Here is a 23335-nt window from a genome sequence, read left to right on the forward strand (position 1 = left end):
TCATTGTATGACAATTTGACAATTTGATTGTCCAAAATGCTCTGGTTCGAGCTTCCCGACCTTAAATGTTGTGGGCGGGGCTAATTTCGTCTGGGATCCAGGCTACTTAAACAGTCAAATACAAAAAAAATAATGCCAAAATGTCGGTCTTGATGAGTATTCGCATAAACACAGTCAGTTCTGTATTAAATGAACATAAACAGTTGAGAAAGAAAACGCATGTGTAACAGTATGATGGATCCGTGCATCAGCTCTTAAAGTGACAGCAGCCTAATATTCCTGCTGCCAAATTATGAGATGATATTAAAAATATCTATAGGGTATGGTGTTTATGTAAAAATTGTGGCCAGTGAAGATGCTGAATTGCCAGTATCTAGTAAAAACCACTAGCCACAGTGGCTGTGAGCAAAAAAAGTTAATGTGTGCCGATGAACAACTCTGTTTCAAACTCTGCTGGCGGAAAAATATGTTAAAGGCCTGACAGTTGAGTTACTTTGAGTTAATTTGGCACAATTAATAAAAAATGACACATTTATTCATGCGCCTTGATCCTATTTGAATAATTCATTAGAGAGTCGTGTAATTAATTTGGTTAATTTTGTAAATCTATCACCCTATTCTAGAAACTGGCAACAGCGTCACCCGTTGAAAAACCCAAATTGGCTGAGCAATTATTTTTTAGAAGGCACCAGTAAATTTTGTACTAGAAAAAGTAATTTCTCAGACATATACCAAAATGGATGAGCCTGCAAAAACAGAGCCTCAAGTGACAAACTCTACCCATTAATAAAACACAAGTGAAAATTAAATTAAATCCGAAATAGATTTCAACAGCTTACTGGGTGGCATCAAAGAGTGTAATGCTTGTTTTCTTTTCCAGTTGAGTTGAGATGAGGAGATGTTTCTCAGTTCAAAGGCTTGAAATGAAGTGTTAAGAGAGAAGCCATGGGTTGCTATATCCCACAAGGCCAGAGTGCATTCGACGCTCCAAGCAGACGCTTATTAACATTTTCAAGCAATTACGACCTCGGGCTTGTTTAAAGACAGCAGGCGTTTCCCCCTCTGGAATCAGGGAGCTCTCATATTGTAGTTGTTCGTGTCAGTCTAGTGTATAAATCATCACTCTAGGCAGTGCTGTAGTGTGTAGTTTAGGATGTCGTACAGACGAGACGGTGATGATGATGATGATGATGATGATGCGGGGGTGGTTATCGATTTAGTCTCTCTCAGTGAAGCGTCTTTCTGTTTGTTTCCAGAGAAATGAGCCGAGTTGTTGATTGAGACAAAGTACTTTAGGGTACAACAGGGCTAAAGGCTCTTTTGATTTTATTGTCCTATAAACCACTTGATGGCACAAAAGCACTTTCCAAAACAGACACTTTTCAAGATGATGGGGGGGGGTAAAACGCCCACCTCATATATTTATAAGATTTTTGAACAAAACAAACCACTTTTATGAATGATTTTCACACAAAATCTGTTTCTCCATCAATGTTCAATACAAACATATATATTTTTTCTGCAATTATACACTATGGGAGGAGTGAAAAACACATTATTCTTAAAAGTGTCATGAACTGGCTTTTTTTATTTTTGTATACTGTTGTCTGGGGTCAACTTATGACGTTCACGTGGTTTTTACATTCGAAAACATCATAATGAATAAGTTTTTCTGCCTTGGTTTTGAGGCTCTCTGAAAAATGCTCGGTTTTGATGAGAGTGCCGCACTGAAGACTTGGAAGTAAACGCCCACGGCTAGGATTGGATAAGATTTGCATATTTAATGAGCTTCAGCTACCGTCAGTCCCAGGAATCACCTGGGGGAAATGCTCAGAGGACTCACAAAATATCAAACAAACACAATGATTAAATCACACACACACACTCGCGGACACACACACACACACTCACTCGCGCGGACACACACACACACAATCGCACGGACACACACAATCGCACGGACACACACACACACACACACACACACACACACACACACACTCACTCGTGCGGACACACACACTCACTCGTGGACACACACACACACACACTCACTCACTCGCGCGGACACACTCACACACTCACTCGCGCGGACACACTCACACACTCACACGCGCGGACACACACACACACACACTCACTCGCGCGGACACACACACACACACTCACTCGCGCGGACACACACTCACTGGCGCGGACACACACTCACTCGCGCGGACACACACACACACACACTCACTCGTGCGGACACACGCACTCACTCGCGCAGACACACACACACACTCACTCGCGCGGACACACACACTCACTCGCGCGGACACACACACTCGCGCGGACACACACACACTCACTCACGCGGACACACACACACTCGCGAGGACACACACGCGGACACACACACACACACACACACACACTCACTCGCGCGGACGGACACACACACACACACACACTCACTCACGTCACGGGGACACACACACACACTCACTCGCGCGGACACACACACACTCGCGCGGACACACACACACACACACTCACTCACGCGGACACACACACTCGCGAGGACACACACGCGGACACACACACACTCACTCGCGCGGACGGACACACACACACACACACACACTCACTCACGTCACGGGGACACACACACACAATCGCGCCTGGCCCATAACGTTACAAGTCCGATCACGAGTGAACCAATTCAATAACAGCTTCTCCACCCTGTGACAGCGCTAAGGTTTGTAATCAATAGATTTCAAACGATCTGTGATGTTATGCAAAACAAACACATATAAAAAAACATGTTTTAGCCTACTCACATAAGTGTGTGTTCAGAAGGAAGCTTATGCAGGGACAATCCTTAGCTCACCAGTTGGTGGGCGGGGCTACAGAAGCATATTTATCTGTAGAGGCGGCGTCTAGGTCCTGTTACATAAGAGATCCGCATATTCTGAGATCTCTCGTTTTCTGGGCCTGGTGTCAATAAAAGCTTTTCTTTGACTAACAAGGAAGTTTTCAGTTCTGAAACTTACAGGATATTCTTATATTACCATGACCTTTTACATATCAAAAGCTCAAGGGAAAGTTGATTTCTCAGTTCATCACCCCTTTAAGGTGTGCCTTTCGCTCCGTTGTACCCTACTATTGCTAATACTTGTGGTTAGGGATTTGCTCTCTGGGAACGCCCATAGCAATGTGAAAAAATGGGCAAATCTAGTTAATTCGTGCAGTTTCAGCTAAAAAGTTGTCCTTATGTCACAAAGCTTATTGAGGTTCTTCCTGTATTTCTCAGGTCTGCAGCGAGGCACTGAATACATGTTGCGAGTGTCGGCCATTACGGTCAACGGGACGGGTCCAGCCACAGATTGGACCTCTGCTGAGACGTTTGAGAGCGATCTGGACGGTAAGAACGGGCAGACATCCTGTGAATACTGGTGCTCGATTAGGATGACAAAGTGTAATTTGGCTCGTTTGTTTGGTTTCAGAGACCAGTGTGCCAGACGTCCCCAGCTCTCTGCATGTGCGGCCGCTTGTGAACAGTATTGTGGTGAGTTGGACGCCCCCGGAGAACCAGGACATCGTGGTGAGGGGTTACTCGATCGGCTATGGGATCGGCAGCCCTCACGCCAAGGCCATTAAAGTGGACTACAAACAGAGATACTACACCATTGAGAACCTGAGTAAGACCCTTCATCATCATGATGCTGCTTTGCACCCAGTGTTGGGTGTAACGAGTTACTGACTGTAATTGAATTACTTTAAGAGGGATTACTCTTATCTTTTCTGTCATTTAATTACAGTTACTTCTGGTGTAATTGAACTAAATACTGTTTATAGACTGTAGAACAAATATATAAAATACAATAAATGTCAAGTCTTACTTTAAAATGCATGTTTTATGCATTCTCGCATTAATGTAATACTTTGGTCAGTTAATACGAATTTATGTAGTTTTATATTATTTATTTGAATTAAAAGAGCTGTTTCATGTCAATCCTTGAATCACTTACTAGTCGAGTTTGATATAATAAAATATTTTTTTTGGGAAAGAGTCGTTTGTACCGTAATCTAATTACACTATTGAAGATGTAATTAGTACATTTTTAGAGTAACTTATCTAACACTGTTTGCACCCAATACAATTTCAATTTAATGCAGAATATATTGTAAACAGCACAGATTAAGGAATCTTTTTTTTTTCTTTTTTTTTCGGATTAAAAATATATTTTGTTTGTGAATATTACAGCATTTTCTTCAAGGGACAAGAAAATACATTTTTAAAGTACTTTTTAGAAAATATTAATATATATATATATAAAGATTTTAATTGAAAATATGTATAAAATGGTCTTTCTTTATTTGATTTTTTTCTTTATTTTTATTTCAAACAAAAAATAAAAGTAAAATAAAATATAAAAATGCAAAAAGTGTATTGCAACATACTGAAGGAAAAATGTATAAAGTGTTATAAACAATAATTGCAATATGTCCGAAAAGGTCAAAACAAATAAAGAAATATTATTAAAATTATTATGTTTATATTAAAAACTTGTATTACAATATAAACTTTTTTGAAATACTATTTAATAATTTCAGTTGGTGTAACAATAATAAAGTCAGGTTAATTTAGTCATATTAAATAAATCAACCAAAAAATAATAATAAAATAGTTTAGATGTAACTCTATGACGCACATCCTGTATATAATCTGACCATTTGTAGCTTTCTGAAGTGCATGAAATGTAAATATCTCAATGTAAATTATGAAACAAATATACAGGTGAAACTCGAAAAATTAGAATACCGTTCAAAAGTTATAATTTTGATGATTATAGCTTACAGCTTATGAAATCTAGAATTAGAATATTACATGAAATCAATACAAAAATAATTTTAAATACAAAAATGTCAGCCCTCTGATAAGTATAATCATGCATATGTGTATAGTTATATGTTCTAAATATGTTAGTTTCACCTTTTAATTTGAATTACTGAAATACATGAACTTTTGCACGTTATTCAAAATGTTCGAATTTTACTATGACAGTGCCATGGTGGTAATGATTTTCAATACTGTGCTATTTTGATGTCTACTATGATATCAAATTATTGTAATATATGCATAAAAAGCACTTGATACTTCCAAGAATACCATGTTATTACCATGATACATTTCCAAAAACATTTTATTGTGGTGCAAACATATTGCCGTATCCCAAAACCTGCTATAGTAAAACAGTGTGTTTTTTTGGAAACTGAAGTGGTGACATGTTCAATTTAGGATTGTGAACATTCATTCACACCTTCATCAAACAAACATGAAGTACTGTAGCAATTAAACGGCTCTGTTTTCTGTAAAAGCGAATTAAAGGAAACAGAACTGGGTAAATGGATTGTGGGTACTCGAGAGGTGGGAGATTTACCCCTCTCTCCACCCCATTGTAATTACATTTGAAAGAAATAATCATCAGAAGAAGCGGCATAATTTAAGTTTTCGTAATTCATCTAATTACACGAGAGGCAGAATCAATGATGGTGTTTAAATATGCACCCCTGCTAGGATGATGAATATGGCTGAAGCTCTCAGAGGAGCTGCGGGCTTGATTAGCTAAATGATTGGCTTTCTCCCTGCCAGATCCCAGCTCGCACTACGTTATCACACTGAAGGCCTTCAACAACGTGGGGGAGGGAATCCCTGTGTACGAGAGCGCCATCACGCGACCCCAATCAGGTAGGTCACATGACACAGCTTCAAAATACTCGTTCTGCAACACTCGTCCGGCAGTTTAAAGGGTTAGTTCACCCAAAAATTACAATTCTGTCATTAATTACTTACCCTCATGTCGTTCGACACCCGTAAGACCTCCGTTCATCTTCGGAACACAAATGAAGATATTTTAGTTGAAATCTGATGGCTCTGAAAGGCCTCCATTGGCACAATGCACTTTACACTCTCAAGACCCTTAAAAGGTACTAAAGACGTCGTTACAAAGTCCATCTCACTACAGTGGTTCTACAATAACTTTATAAAGCGACGAGAATAGTTTTTGTGCGCAAAAAAAACCCTAAATAACGACTTATATAGTGATGACAGATTTCAAAATAATGCATCATGAAGCGTTATGAATCAGCGAGTCGAATCATGATTCGGATCGCGTGTCAATCCACCAAACTGCTGAAATCACGTGACTTTGGCGATTCAAACTGCTGAATCGACTCACTGATTCATAACGCTTCGAAGCTTCATGATGCCGTGTTTTGAAATCGGTCATCATGATATAAGTCGTTATTTAGGGGGTTTTTTGCGCACAAAAACTATCCTCGTCGCTTTATAAAGTTATTGTAGAACCACTGTAGTGAGATGGACTTTGTAACGACGTCTTTAGTACCTTTTAAGGGTCTTGAGAGTGTAAAGTGCCATTGAGCCAATGGAGGCCTTTCTGAGCCATCGGATTTACACTAAAATATCTTCATTTGTGTTCTGAAGATGAACGGAGGTCTTACAGGTGTCGAACGACATGAGGGTAAGTAATTAATGACAGAATTTTCATTTTTGGGTGAACTAACCCTTTAATCATTTATTTAATCATCAAACATCTTTGCTTTGCTGTATTCCTAATAATAGGGATGTTAACGATTAATCGACGATTGATTAATAGTCGAAAGTAATTGAATCGATAAAACGTATCGATGGTCGAGTTAGCGATTGATCGATCGTGCATTTTAACAATGATCGATTATGAGAGGATCATCCCTATGGAGGATAATGCCAAATTTACTTTAAAGGTGCCATAGAATAGAAAACTGTATTTACCTTAGCATAGTTGAATAATAAGAGTTGTGTGCATACCGTGAGTTTCAAACACCATTGTTTCCTCCTTCATATGTAAATCTTGTGCGTGCAGAAGACCACTGAAAAACGGGCGAATCCCAACGTAACACAGACTGTGACGTAACATTTTCTGACTTTTCAGTTTGGTCCGAATCAAAATTACAGGTGTGAAACCTCCCTCGGACCACGGTCCGGACCAAACTGACCAAATTTGGTCAGACGAAAAGAGGTAGTCTCAGTCCGGATCAAACTGAACAAAGGTTCGGTTCGTTTCTAGTGTGAACGCATTTTCTGTATGGTTCCGACTTTCACAGCATTTACAGGAAGTTTATGTTTAAATTAGGGCTGTCAAAAGATTAATCGCAATTAATCGCATCCAAAATAAAAGTTTGTGTTTACATAATATATGTGTGTGTACTCTGTTAATTATTATTTATATATAAATACACACACATTCATGTATATATTTAAGAAATGTTTGCATGTATATACTGTATATACATTTATATAATCTATGATATATATAAATATAAATGTTTTATATATAAAAATAATATTTTTTTCTTAAATATATACATGCTTGTGTGTGTATTTATATATAAATAATAATTAACAGACTACACACACATATATTATGTAAACACAAACTTTTATTTTGGATGCGATTAATCGCGATTAATCTTTTGACAGCCCTAGTTTAAATATTATAATGTTATTTCTAAATTTCATCTCGGCTATATTGATTATGAAAAGTGGAAAGATGCGCAATATGTCAGAAGACAGAAGGTCAGAAATGATTGTGAGCACTTCATTAAGTTTTGTTTTGTAGAAAGCATTTCTTTAAAGTGAATTTCGTTTTGTATAAATTGTATCTTAATTTTAATCAATGTTTCATCAGCCATTTGCCTGGATTTAATAAATAAGAAACAAATAGGCTATAGCAGACGATAATCGTGACATGGAGGCGCCGGCGCGATCACTCGCTTTGCTGTTGAACATGTCTCATAAATAAACCCAAACTCAGCCTCACAGACATGATAAATATATGTATAGAAAGCTTGAAATGTCCACTTTTCAACGAAACAATTCGAAACGGAAAGAAATAGACACGTAAAACCGTTTTTGCCCTTACCTAAGCCACATACCTTATATGTAGATATCAGAGAAACATTTAAAATATTGCATTCTATGGCACCTTTAAAATAACATTGCACCTGCCTGTTGAACAAAACTCGATGGATTCTAAGCCATGTCCCACTGAAGGATCAGGTAATCATATTGATGCTATGCATAGTGGTTGAGTCGAGTGTTGTTCTCTCCGTCGTAAGAGTTCTCCAGCAGACCACGATGGTCTCCAATGCTTTTCTTCCTAGCAACCAGAGGAATTCTCATGATTATGAGATGCAGATAAAGCCATCTGCACTTCACAACTGAAGGGCTGCTTAATAGCGCTGCGCATGATGGAGATGCAGAGCTTTGATTACACACTGCTCTTATCTGGCATACAGGAACATCTTAACAATGCAGGAAATGAGTCACTCCACCATCGAAGGGCATGTAGACATGGTTCAATAGCATTGGACAAAGATTTTAATTAACATTTTAAGACACTGGTTCATGGCGAAATTGCCATTTTTATCATCTGCAGGGCTAAATGATTTCCTCATCCTTTAATAGGTTAACTAGAAACATTTTGTGCAAAATTAGGGTTAAACCAATGGGCAACCTTCCGGTCTTTCTTGACTTCAACATGGAAGAGACTTAATCTGCAATTCATCGATTGGCCACTAGAGACACTAGTTTCCGAAAGGGAAACATCCCATGTTAAAATGCCTAACTTTACAGCATAAAAACATGTTTTCAGTCTGGTACAAAAAGTGGTTTTGGTCTATACGGCTAATTTTGCCTTTCATGACAACTGTTTTTTTATAACTCATCTGTTTAAATTATATTAAGCATTAAAGTTCTGCATAATTAAGGGGGTGGCCATTTGAGTGACAGGTGGATTGCCGCTGTTGGTGGAGAACCAAGTTGAATGACAGGTGACGAGAACCAATCAGATTGGATAAAATAACACGCATCCATTTCTGATTCGCCAGGGACGCAACAACCTGCGTCCGGAGGAGGATCTTTAAGAACCAATTAGAGACCAGCTTCAGGTCACATGCTGCCCGTATATTTTTTGGACTCAGATAGACATCCATTTGTCCGGCGTCCCTCACGCATGAAACCGCTTGAAACATATTGAAGAACATATAAAATAGTTAACCCATCAAAGCCAGTTTTTATTAAATGCTGAGGCTCTTACTAACAGCCAGCACATCGTATGAGTAAACTATTTTATATTTATTTCACTTTTTTATCATTTTTGTATACATGTATATTTCTGGAATTTTGATGGGGGCGGTGCCCCAGCGCCCTCTATTGACCAGCCGCCACTGATTAGAGTGAGTAAATAATGACATCATTTTACAAGTGAACTGTCCCTTTAAGGACCGCGTGTTCACTACTGCCCTGTTGTCAATTTAAGACCTGCGTGCATCTAATATACAGACACGATTGCGATTTTACTTTCACTTTAGACATAACCGACTGTGTTTATGTTAACCTTGTGTGTATTTGACAGTATTAGCGCAGGAAGACGACTTAGTCCAATAATCGCGTGTTTGACAGGCTTTTAGTGCGCACGCCCTAAAAAGCGCATGTTAAAACCGCGCACGCAAATGAAATGCAAATAATGAACTTTCGTGATTGTGAATAACTATAGTGTTCCGTGAGTATAACTCCACCACTAACGTGTGATGTGAATGTATGTCGCGTTGTTCAGTATTGGGATGGAGGCAAATTATAGAATTTGTAGAAAAATAATTAATTAAATGCGAAACCGAAAAAACCTCAATTCACAAGCGCGTATTGAACCGTGAAAGCCGTACCGAACGGTTCAATATTATATTGAGAATTGTGGCATCCCGAATATATAAAACAGCTATTGCGTTTACCCTCCTCCATCCCCAGCTCCTCCTCTCCTCAGTCAGGATTTGGCATCTGATTCTCCCTGAATCAGACTAATTTCCTGAATTAGGTTGTACATTTTAATATTGACATTAATGCTACAATACATCGTTGCTTCTGTTCTGTTTACCCTAGGGGGGTTATCACTGCTTCTTGCCCAGAACAGAACCATCCCGCCAATCTAAACTATATGATAATTGTCTATCACTTTGACGATAGTGATCCTGACAGAACTTGTTTTGACTACTGAATGATAGACAATGTAGTAGGGCTGTATTATTTGGGGGAAAATTGTATAATATTAAATTGCAGCTTGTCTGATATTGTGATTTGCGGTTTAAATCACAGTTGTTGAACATTTTTGTAGGGCTACTAAATATTGTGATTATATATCGATATGGCTATATTATAATGAATATTAGAGAGCTTGATTCACGCTGCACAAGGAAAGAAAGAGTGAAAAACTGAAGCTGGCCACGTTCTGAATCCTCACCTGCCGTTTTGATCAATGGTGCACTCTCATTACCTCCCAGCATGCAGTGTGGTACAAGGCATTTCTCATTTCTCCGGGTTTACCTTTAACTGAACTCAAGGGAACCTGCTTCAGGCTTTGAAGATCTTACTCGCTTGCCCATTCCTTCATACATATGCATTAGAGAATATGTTGGAATGTTTAGTAACAGGTAAAGGAGACAATTGTGCTGTTTCCAGGCTCTACAGACTCGTTTAGCAGAGAAAAAGAGATATGCATGCTCGATAAGCGAACTACTGTGTGCTAAAGTGTGCATTACCTTGCTTTATATATGTATTGTTCTGTTAGGCATTGCGGGTTTTACCAGAATTCAAGCTCAACCTCACATAGTGCTCACTTTTTTCCCCACTTATCCATTTGAAAACGGTTAAATGTTATAGCCAGAAAGAATGTGCTCTCATTTTCACACATATAAAAGCCAGTGAGCATATTTTCCCACTCCAAATTGTTATTCTTGGAGGGAGCGTTTAGGAAAACAGGTGATTTAAGGCAGGCAAACAGCTTTAAATCTATGAAAGGATCAGACTTTTCCCCTGTGCTTGTATTTTCATCAGCAAACCCGAGCTGCACTGTACATTGAAATTATTTGAAAGATTTAACTTGATATAAAGCTGTGGAGAAAATTCAAAGAATGTGCATCTCCAATGCCTTGACCTAGACAAGATCATGGTTTCCACACCTTGAATTAAAATGTATAGACAGGAAATAGTCTTCGGCTTCCTCCTGTGAACACATTTGGTTAAAGTGCACTATAAGCATTATTCATTAGAGCAACAGATCTTTTTTCATTGGCAGTTTAATGTAATCTTGATGATTCAATAGATTTAAATATAATGTGTAATACATTTAATTGCGATAAAAACCTGTGCTTTATAAATAAACAGTAGGTTTTTGTGAAGAACAGACCAAAATGAACTAAAATTGCATGGAAAAAAGGCAATCGTACAGGTTTATAATGACATGAGGGTGAAAAATGACAGTAAACTAAACTCCATAAACAGTTACATGTTGTAGAACATTTATCCAAGCACTAAGGTTATGTTTACACGACAACGATGTACTAAAAATGACAATACAGACTAAAAAGGCTGCATTATGCATGACGGGCCAGTAGGTGGCGACGTCTCTTTGTCAAGAAACACCCCGCGGACACATAATACGCATGCGGGAACATGTAAGACGCATACACATGACTTCACTGTTTTCGTTACATGGAGACGGTAAAGGCATCGTTTTCAAAAGCTTGCGTTTTCAGGCTCCCAAAATGCCGTTGTTGTGTAAATCAACGGCTAAAACACATTAAAGTCTTTCGGTTTCAGTTGAAAGTGGTGTCGTGGAAACATACCCTCAGTCTATCCCTCACAGCCTTGTTTTTATCCAGGATAAGGTGCAAGGTCATAACAGTTTTTCATTGGCTGTGCTCTGTATTCCTGGCTTTGTGTATATGAACACTCACTGTCTTGACTGATCATTTTCCTTCCTTATTTGTAATGTAGCTGCTAGTGAACCGAGCAGATGTAGTTCCTCGACTCGTCGTAGATGTAGTTCTCTGTAGCTCTGGATGGTTTTGTGACTGTCTCTTGATATCCTGTTCTAATACAATATTTTCTCTCTTTCTCCTTTCCCAATCCCACCTCCACATTCCTCTCCTCCTCACGCCCATCTTAACCCATTAACCCGTTCTCCCCCTACGTGTCTCCCGTCCTAAAACCCTCCCCTTGTACGCGTAATCGTGCTCACTTTTTTTCTCCTTTCACCTTTTTATTTTTGCCATGGGACATTGTGTAATTTGCTTGCAGACCCCATAGACCCTGATGTTGATTTGTACGAACTTTTCCATGCTCCATACACTCCAGTACCAGACCCTTTACCCATGCTGCCTCCTGTGGGCGTTCAGGCGTCCGTTCTGAGCCACGACACCATCAAAGTCACCTGGGCGGACAACTCGCTGCCCAAGAACCAGAAGATCACGGACGCACGCTACTACACAGTGCGCTGGAAGACCAACATACCTGCAAACACCAAGTTTAAGGTACGGTTAACAGCATCCAGGCTGCTCGCGGGATCTGGTGGAGAATTTTCAGTTGTCACACCACTGACATTGATTTATTCATTTTAGGTGGCTAATACCACCACACTAACTCACACGGTGACGGGTCTTAAGCCCAACACCTTGTATGAATTCTCGGTCATGGTGACCAAGGGCCGGAGGACCAGCACCTGGAGCATGACTGCACATGGAACAACTTTTGAAACAAGTAAGTAACTCTACATGGGGCCATAGGCGGAGCTTGGGGGTTTTCACAATAAAACCCGCCCAATTGCTACTCAAAACTAGCCCAAAGCAAGCCCAATCGCGTTTCAGGAGGGGTTCTCCGGTAAAAATTGCGTTTGGAGGGTCTTTTTGGCAGGGTTGCCTGCTATAATTCGTATTCCCGTGGTTAAATATCACATAATTGGGGTCGCTTCAACCCGCGGACATGAAAAACAGCCCGCTGAACAGTTTCTGACATTTTCAGTGAGAGTCTGTGTGAGGTAATCAGAGCTGCTAACATGAGCTCTTGAAGCTCTGCCCTCCAGGATTGCCAGGTTTTCACAACAAAACCCGCCCAATTGCTACTCAAAACTAGCCCAAAACAAGCCCAATCGCGTTTATCCGGTAGAAATCGCATTTGGGGGTAAAATATGTGTCTTTTTGGCAGGGTTGCCTGCTAAAATTCGTTTTCCCGGGGCTAAATATCACATAATTGGGGTCGCTTCAACCCGCGGAGATGAAAAACAGTGCTGAAGTAGCCCAATTCTGTGGAAAACCTTGGCAACACTGGGGGGCACTTTGGGGTATAATTTATATTATTATAAATAATAATAATAAAGGCCTTTGCACACTGAGTCCGAAATTCACATGCGAAATTTTGCACGTCAAAAAATAAATTCGACCTCACGTTATGTCAATTACGCTTGCACACTGCCTCCGAAACTTTTGTCCGTCAAAAAAAAAATCGGAACAGGTTCGATTTTCTGCGTTTTTCGCATCCGTTTTTCCATCTACAGCCGATGCCCATCCTAAAACTGCTGGCAATGCTGGTGAATGAATCGCCAGGGCTCAGATACCTACAATTATATATACAAATATTATTGTATCAAAAATACTACAATATCACATTCACAGCTATAATTATAGTACACCAACTCCCTGTAAACCGTGTGTGTGTGTGCGCGCGCGGATCCTAGACATACTGCCAGTCTCTGTTCAGGATTGGAAATTGGTGGTCTTCTTTTTAATATGTGGCTCCAGTATCGCTAGCAAAGCATCAAACGGAGCCACTGACATTCAACTTTGAATCGGTCTGGATAATCCCGCAGCTCCTTGATAAGGAGCTGGAAGATGGCATTTTGTGTTGTTTTGCGGGTTTTTTTCGTGACGCATTCATAAATACGCATCGGACTCAGTGTGCAAGGTCTCTGTGCGTGACGAATTTTTCGGATCACGAATACGAAAAAACGCATGCGAAAATTTCGGACTCAGTGTGCAAAGGCCTTAATAGTAATAGTAATAATAAAGGAATTTAATAATTAAAGTATTCAAATGCATTTAAGGGAATGAATAAATAAATAAGAATGGTAAAATAAGTTTTCTAATTGTAGTAGGCTAATGAAGTAATCAATTTGTTACCAACAGTGGCCACTCCATCCCGGGCTGTCACTCCATCAAGGACTACATCTCCCATAATCCTTTGCCCGGACTCATTAGCACTCACTGTTTTCACCTGTGTCTCATTTCCCTTTTCACTTCACCCTATATAAGCCTGGTTATCTCAGTCATTCATGGCGAAGTCTTCTGTAACTGACTGCTCTGAGGCCGAAGGTATAGGATCCAAACGCAGCTTTATTTTAGAATAATCCACAAACGTAGTCAAGAACAGGCAAGAGGTCATAACAGGTAATCAGTCCAATCAGGCAAACAAACAGGAGAGACAGGCAAAAGGGTAATCCACGGAACGGGCAAGAAATCCAAGAGACATGAAACCAGGGAAAACGCTCAGAAATGCAGTGTTACACAAAACAAGACTTCGCCATGAATGACTGAGATAACCAGGCTTATATAGGGTGAAGTGAACAGGGAAATGAGACACAGGTGTAAACAGTGAGTGCTAATGAGCGTTATGACAGTAAGACCCGCCTTCTTTAATCTGATTGGCCATTTCAATAATTTTGACATTTATGAGTGCTGTTTAGACCAGGGGTTTTAAAACTTTATAATGCCAAGGACCCCCAAATATGATGAACCTTTTATGAGGGACCCCCTTCCTAAAATCCATTTATATTTTTTTATGTATGAAAAACATTAAAAACTGTTAAGTGTGACATTATAAATACTACATATTGTTTCCAAACTTAAATTGGCTATATTTAAAGGGATAGTTCACCCAAAAATTAAAATGATCTCGAGTCATCCTAGGTGTATATGACATTGTTCTTTCAGACGAATACAATCAGAGTTATATTAAAAAATGTCCTGGCTCTTCCTAGCTTTATAATGGCAGGGAATGGCTGCCCAAAATTTGAAGCCCAAAAAAGTGCATCCATCCATCATAAAAGTGCCCCACACGGCTCCAGGAGTTAATAAAGGCCTTCTGAAGTGAATCGATGGGTGTGTGTAAGAAAAATATCCATATTTAAAACTTTATGAAGTAAAATATCCAGCTTCCGCCGGACCGCCTTCTGTATTCAACTTATGAAGAAAGTGTAACGGTAGACTTTAACCATTTTTGCTTTGTCTTTTTTACAATTTCCTGGGGTACAATCTTCTGGAGGACCCCTGGGGGTCCCTGGATCCCAGTTTGAAAACCCCTGTGTTAGACCACTGAGGTAGAGCAGCCAAAAAAAAAAATTCAGCCTAAAAATGTGCACTGCAAAAAATGCTTTTCTTACTTAGCATTTTGGAAGTTTTTGCTGAAAATAAGCAAAATAATCTGCCAATGGGCTAAGCAAAATAATCTTGTTTTCTGTTTGAATTAAGATTATTTTGCTTATTTTAAGCAAAAACTTCCTTAATTTTGAGTTATTTTCCCCCAAAACACGACAAAAACTTTTGCTTGTTTAGTAAATGCTTCTTAATGTAAGATTTTTTAGATATTTGGACTGAAAACAAGACAAAAATACTAAGTAAGAAAAGCATTTTTTGCAGTGTGCCAACAACCATCAAAGTGGTAGTTGCGTAGCTGTCAATAGAGGGACAGAAATCTCTCCGATATCATCATCGCTTTTGTGCTCCAAAGATGAAGGAAAGTCTTACGGGTTTGGAACGACAAATCATCAAGTGTGAGGGAATCTGCATTTGTAGTCTTGATTCATTTTGTCTTTCTCCCCAGTCCCAAGTTCTGCACCTAAAGATGTGACTGTAGTGAGCAAAGAGTTGCGACCACGAACCATCATCGTCAACTGGCAGCCACCTTCAGAAGCCAATGGCAAGATCACAGGTGACAAACTTGTTTGTAGATTATTTTGTTTTAAACCACGGTCACACTAGACTTTAAATATGCAACATTTCTATGGACATCGCCAGTGTTGGGGGTAACGCATTACAAGTATCTTCAGTTACTTAATAATATTACTTTTTCCAAGTAACTAGTAAAGTCACGCATTACTTTTCAAATTTACAACAAAATATCTGAGTTACTTTTTCAAAAAAGTAACGCAAGTTACTTTTTCACATTAATTAGACTGACAGCTCTCCTGCCCCCATGTTGAGAAAAATAAGTGCAGAGGCGTTGTGTGTGAACATGATGGTTATTGTAGTTCTAGACTAAATGTGAGCATTTATTTATCTCACTTGCACAATAAAGATTCTGTACTCCTTTGCAAACCTCCAATAATTAAATGTTAAATAAAACAACTATTTTTATGCATTTAATCTACCTTTATATTTAATTTACCAATGTCTTGCTGCTGACCTTTGATGATGAAAATTACTAGATTTTTTGTTTTTATTGGTAAAATGTTTGTCTCCTGCATCCTATTCTAGCATTATCCAGAGCTGCGCCCTCTACTGTTCATGCGTCAATTTGCATTTTTACCTTATTATTTCAATTTTGGTATGAAGAGGTCTTTACAAAAATATAACTTTTTTTGTTATAAAAAAAACTAAAACAAGCCCAGCCCAGGTGAGGAAAAGTAACGTTACGCATTACTTTTCTTAAAAAGTAACTAAGTAACTCAATTAGTTACTTTTTAAGGGAGTAATGCAATATTGTAATGCATTACTTTTCAAAGTAACTTTCCCCAACACTGGACACTGCAGTGGTCAAAATATGACTGTGGTGTCTCTTTTTGAACATTATTCAACATATAATACATCCAAAATGTCTTCTATTGGTCACACGCTTTCACATGATACAAAGTTCACCAATTTTGAACGTTATAGTGCAGCGAAAGTTGCGTGTGCTTGCGTTTCCCATGTCCTGCATTCGCATCTGTATGAATGGAAGTGGAACAACACAAAGCGTTGTTTGACCGCAACTTATAATCATCTACAACATGCCTCACTTTCTCTGCCTTCCCAGGTTACATCATTTACTACAGCACTGATGTGAATGCAGAGGTTCATGATTGGGTCATCGAACCAGTAGTGGGAAACAGGCTAACCCATCAAATTCAGGAGCTGACCCTTGACACCACCTACTACTTCAAGATCCAGGCACGCAACTCCAAGGGGATGGGTCCAATGTCTGAAGCTGTCCAGTTTCGCACTCCTAAAGGTAATCCAGCTGATTCATGGAGACCTGGTGAATGAGAACAATCACTGCTGCCTGATGAAAAGACCAGCATATGTAGGGGATATGAATCCCACAGATACTGTTATAACCACCAGGCTTCATATGTGGCTTAACCATCAAGATGCCCATGATCAAACTAGATCAGTAGTAAACCACAATGAACTAGCCTAAACCAACGTGTACCAACATGCTGTTCTTTTCAGCAGGCTTTGGTTGCTAAATGATGTTAACATATACGCTATTTTAACCTAATCTCAAGCTTAACCCTTTGCATTTGCCTGACCTCACTGATCTTTCATGCGGACTCATGCACAAGCCGGCCGTAGGGCTCCTGCTTAGCTCTGACTGCACGCCTCTCTCCCTCTAACTTGTCTCCTCTCCTTCTGCTTTGTCCTGCTAGCCGAATCCTCTGACAAAATGGCTAATGACCAAGGTAATTGCTCTCTCTTCTCTTATTCCACTAATGCCCTCAAATTGAAGTGAGCAGCACATTGAAATTCATCAGAAGTCACGGAAAGATCCAGCTGGCGTATAGCTGGAAAACATCTTATTTGCTTGCAACTTATTTGGCTACAACTTCATACTACTAACAGTCTTAACCCAAGCACGTTTTTTTTCTCAAAAGATGAGCGTCATGCTCCAAGTACAGCTGGTGGTTAATCTGTTTACACTGCATGTTATTTTACCAATGGATGGAACATGTCTTGAGCTGTAGATTTCAATGTGCCATTTGCCAATTCTTCTTTTGACCTCTTGTAGCTTCAGGTCCAGTGAAAACAAGATCCCCTGGACCAGACCAAAGCTTTGGATCAGTCGGTAATTCCTTGTTTTTTTATGTTTCTAAAAACACACCTAGCAATGGTTTACAACCTAGCATAGCAAAAATCAAAAACACGCCCTAGTACTGTACCTAGCATCACCTAGTAATACCATAAGCAATCACTTAGCAACACCCTTGCAACTACCTAGCAATATCATATTAACACCCGAGCAACCACCTACCAATGCCATTACACCTGCCAAATAGTCCATAGCAACCACCCACAACAACTTAGCAACACCTTAACAACAACCGAGGAACACAACTCTAACAGCACCTTAGCCGCCACCTAGAGACAACCACCTAGCAATACCTTATCAACAACATATAAACACCTTGCATCAGCTTAGCAATGCCATAGCAACCCCCAGTCACCCAAAACAACCTAGCGGCATCTTGCGATCATCTAGTAATGACATCTTATCAACAACATTTTAACACCCTAGCAGCCCCTGTAACCCCCTACCAATGCTCAGAAAACACCTAGCTCCAGCCTAGCATTGCCCCACCAAACACCAAGCAAATGTCATAGAAACCTCTTGGTAGGCCCTGGCAACCAACCCAATAACCTAGCAACAGCTTAGTAACACCCTAGTAATGCCCTATCAACAAAATATTAATATTCTAGCAAACACCTTACAACAGCATAGTAATACCATAGGAACCACCCCTTAGTCTTCAGCAACCACCCACAACAACCTAGAAACACCTTAATAACTTAGTATTACCCTAGCAATGTCATAACTACCACCCAATAGTCCCTATCACCCTATAAAACACATAGCAACAACTTTGCTTTTCCATAGCAACCACCCAGTAGTCCCTAACAACAACTCAACAACCTAGCAACACCTTAATAACACCCTAGCTACCACCGAGCAATGCCCAAGCAACAATATATTAATACTCTAGCAAACACCTTGCAACAGCATAGCATTCCATAGGAACCACCCCTTAGCCTTTAGCAACCACCCACAACAACATAGAAACGCCATAATAACTTAGTAACACCCTAGAAATGTCCTTCCAATCACCCAATAGTCCCTATCACCCTAGAAAACACATAGAAACAACTTTGCAATTCCATAGCAACCACCCAGTATCCCTAACAACAACTCCAACAACCTAGCAACACCTTAATAACACCCTAGCTACCACCTAGCAATGCCCAATCAACAATATATTAACACTCTAGCAAACACCTTGCAACAGCATAGCAATGCCATAGGAACCACCCCTTAGTATTTACCAACCACCCAAAACAACATAGCAACAGCTTAGTAACACCCTAGCGATGCCATGCAACCACCTAGCAATGCTTATCAACAGTATTTTAATAACCTAGAAAACACACAGCAACCACCTAGTAGTTCCCAACAACTCCATCACCTTCGTAACAACCTAGCAACACCTTATCAACGACATTTTACCACCATTGTAAACACTTAGCAACGCCCTAGCAACCACATAGCAGTACTCAACCACCTCCCTCTCTGTTTCTGTCTGTCAGGCTATTCTGTCATAAACGTTCAAGGCTTTAAAAACACTCAGGCAAGAATTTGACAAACCAAAAGTTTGTCTAGATACATTTTCCTTCTCTTATAACATTGTAACCATAGATTTTCCGTGTTTCAGGGAAACCAGACATGTCTGGCACTGGTGATAACCACATCCTGGTTATTGTCATCATTGTGTCTGTGGGTGCATTTACCATCATTGTGGTGGTGGTTGGCGCCTTCCTGTGTACTCGCCGTACCACAACACAGCAGAAAAAGTAAGTTCCTCACACAATTCAGAGTCCAGATCTCCTGGTCCAGATCCAGTCCTGGCGTAAAAGAGTAAATGTGTTTGCCACAACCTTCCCTCAAACTGTTTGATATGATCTTCAGGAAACGTGCAGCCTGCAAGTCCGCCAATGGATCCCACAAGTATAAGGGAAACTCCAAAGATCTGAAGCCACCAGACCTCTGGATCCACCACGAACGCTTGGAGCTGAAACCAATTGACAAATCGCCCGAACCCAATCCAGTTATGACCGACACGCCAATCCCCCGAACCTCCCAAGACATCACCCCGGTTGACGGCTCCATGGATCCTATGCTCCAGAGGCGTAACTCGTACCGTGGTAAGAACTTTGATTTAAAGACCCCATGAAATCAGAAAGTTCTGTCCGTTAAGGCCATCTATATAGACCTTATGCGCTGGAGAAACAACACGGCCATCTTTAGAAGGTTGCGCTTGAACTTCCGTTTTTGCGTTTGCTCTGTATATTGCTATGGCATCGCGGTTGAAGAATAATTAGCGGGTGAAGTGGATTTACTTATTGTAGTGTTTACGAAAGTTATCATGACCATTGTAATGTTTGAAGCGGATGTCACAACAAATGCCAGTAGACCTCATTAATTTATAAATCTGTAAGATCTTACCTTCATGCTGTGAAAATTAGGGTTGGGAATGGTGAGACATTTTCCGGTTCCGCCTAACGATTCCGGTTCCATTAAAATTATTAAAGAGCACCTATCATGGAATTTTGAAATTTACCTTTCATGTAGTGTGTAACATAGATCTAAGTGAACGAAAACATCCTGCAAAGTTTGAAATATGACAGTGCACCGTATATATAGTTATTTTCTTTCAAAAGTAAGAGTCGACTCTGAGTCATTTTTAAGAATCGTTAGAAGACCGAAGCTTTTTCTCTGACTAGATGACGTCAACTTGTCAAGTTATTTGAATACGATACGCCCACTTATTGCGCTCCAAGACGCCAGTGAAAACTAGAAAACATCATGGCGACGAGACGCTGTGTTCTGAAGTGCGACTCAAAAGCAAACTTCTCATCTGCCCAAGGATGAGCATTTGAAGACTAAGTGGCTTGAAGACAATCCATACATCGTCGCGATTGTGTGTTTATTAGTCTTCAAATGTCTCTATTTGTATGTTTCGCGATCTCAGGAAGCTTTTATTATGGACTTCTATTATGGCAGATGGTTCTTCTTCGTCTGTCTGTACCATATATGGACTACATGTGCACAGAGCGCCCTCCGGCTGCCAGTATGAATTGAAAACAACACATAAGAGACTCAATCATTTTGAGGAAGTATTGAATAAAAAATACTCCTCTGTATAGAAATTTGACACAGACATATGAGAATCTATCAATATGTCTCCTCATCTGCACACTTTTGAACTAAAAGCCCTGAGGGATGTTGATTTGTCGCGAGTCTTCGTGAGGAGAATAGAGGAGTTTTTTTATGAATGAGATCAGCTGAGGCTCATATTACAATCAAACGGTACAGACGCGGTTTTCATATTCATAACTCCTGACACATATTAACAAATTACTGTCACTATAAGACTTTGATGGGCGTTCCGTTTCTGAAAATATCTGCTCAGACTATACCAATCACAACTGACTGGGTCATCGGACCAATCACCGCAGATTAGCGTCACGTAAAGGCGGGGTTTTGAAAAGTGAATCACTAAAGGAATCATTTGAGAATCGCTGTCAAAACAGGTAAAAATAAATGCATATTATAAGAAAACGAAAGTCTTTTTTGTCATTGCATGCATCCAAAACTGTTGTTGGGGACTTCTAAAACAATATTTGGAACATTTTAAATGCCATAATAGGTGCTCTTTAAACAAATAGTGGTAAAGGGAAAAGGCACAATACGCAACTCAAACAATCCTTTTCGTGTTTATTACTTGCTCTCAAATTCATTTACAGGTTGGCAATGTCAAAAAGTCCTGTATTGAACATATATTACAGTATTAGAGTTTTTTACAGATGCTAGGACACATTTCTCAATACTTAGGTCACTTTTGCAAAACTCTTCACACAGTGGGTGACAAAGTGTGTTTGTCGGCTGTCAACCTTTGCTAGTGTTCTGACAGAATGAGTTGATTTGAGACCTGAATAAAGTGTTTTGGTTGTTGTAGTGCATTTTGAATGTGAAATGAACTGCTTTGCCAAGCTGAAAGTTGGTTAGGAGAACTGTGTGAAGAAGAGTTTTGCAAAAATGACCTAAGTATTGAGAAATGTGTCCTAGCATCTGTAAAAAACGGTAATTAAGCCATTCTTGCAAAAAAAAATTGAATTTATGGACATTCAAATTAAATATGTTCAAATGAACACCTCTGAAATTGTCTTATTACATTATCTCTCTCTGTCTCTGAATAAAACCAAGTTATGAAATATATTTATTAGTTATATTTATTAATTAGTTGTATATTAATTTAATAGTAATTCAGTTATTCAGCTTTTGACAATTCAGAACCATTCGATTCGAAACGATTCACGTTAAAATTCGATGCGATTCGATTATGCAATTTTTTTTATATGCATTCATAGCATTATTAAAATGCTTCCCCTAATGTGTCTTAGTCAGGGTGTGAATTACACAGCGGCCTTCAGAGGTCAGAGAGTGGGCAAAAAAATGGTAACACTTTACAATAAGGTTCATTAGTTAACATTCGTTAATTGCATTAGTTAACATGAAATAATAATGAACTGCACTTTTATTTTACCTTTGTTAATGTTAATTTCAACATTTACTATTGCATTATTAAAATCTTGTTAACATTAGTTAATGCACTGTGAACTAACATGAACAAACCATGAACAGCTGGATTTTTATTAACTAACATTAACAAATATGAACTAATGCTGAACTGAGGTGTTGGGCATGAAGGCACCTCACAAAACTAACTTCTGAGGCAGTGTAACCATTTAATGATCTACAGCAAAATAGAGAGCTTTGGTGAGAACTAATTATTTATATTTAATAATAATAATAATATTTAATTACTACATTAGTAATTTCTCGCTAGAAATGTAGAAATGTTGGTAAAAAAACGTACATTTACACACAAACTGACCAGCAAACGCAACTTTCGGACGGCATCTTTTTTCCCAGCTCTACTGTCAGAGAATGGAAAGCACAGGATTGTGGTATATCAAAGGCAGCGAAGGATACAAATATGCTGCCTTCAAAAATCGATCAGATGAAGGCATCTCAGGAGACAGGAAGTGAAGCTAACATTAGATTCGGACGTGCCTTGGTGCCTTCCTGCCTTGAAATGTGTCCTCCGAAGGCAGCATTTTCCAGGTTTTGGACACAGCCACAGATTAGCTGGTTCAGGTGTGTTTATTTGGGGTTGGAGCTAAACTCTGCAGGACAGCGGCCCTCCAGGACCGAGTGTGGAGACCCCTGCCATAGACTGTGAATAAATATGGTCTGTGATGTCATCTGTAGGTTGCCATCTTGGCAGTGTGTCACTCACTTCAGCCGAGGGGCTGAAACCACGCCCACCTAGCTCGACCATAGTGGAAATCTACCTGTCACTCAAGTGGCCACGCC

At 39.5% G+C, this 23335-nt stretch overlaps 1 protein-coding gene across 14 annotated transcripts in view; it reads left to right on the forward strand.

Annotated features, from left to right (window-relative positions):
- The window catches only part of neo1a (neogenin 1a), a 254030-nt gene that overhangs the window by 219334 nt on the left and 11361 nt on the right, over positions 1-23335 (forward strand). For 7 of the 14 annotated variants that reach the window (XM_079806547.1, XM_079806548.1, XM_079806556.1 and 4 more), the window contains exons 14-23: positions 3296-3406; positions 3489-3683; positions 5639-5734; positions 12236-12411; positions 12499-12637; positions 15752-15859; positions 16943-17137; positions 17915-17971; positions 19611-19749; positions 19865-20100. In XM_079806547.1, coding sequence (XP_079662673.1) covers positions 3296-3406; positions 3489-3683; positions 5639-5734; positions 12236-12411; positions 12499-12637; positions 15752-15859; positions 16943-17137; positions 17915-17971; positions 19611-19749; positions 19865-20100 — 1452 coding nt within the window. Of the gene's footprint in view, positions 1-3295; positions 3407-3488; positions 3684-5638; positions 5735-12178; positions 12412-12498; positions 12638-15751; positions 15860-16942; positions 17138-17914; positions 17972-19610; positions 19750-19864; positions 20101-23335 lie in introns of all 14 variants that reach the window. The other 7 variants (XM_079806553.1, XM_079806545.1, XM_079806558.1 and 4 more) reach the window with 1 other exon arrangement.

Source organism: Gobio gobio (genome assembly GCF_949357685.1).
Source record: "Gobio gobio genome assembly, chromosome: 2".
Classification (NCBI taxonomy): domain Eukaryota; kingdom Metazoa; phylum Chordata; class Actinopteri; order Cypriniformes; family Gobionidae; genus Gobio; species Gobio gobio.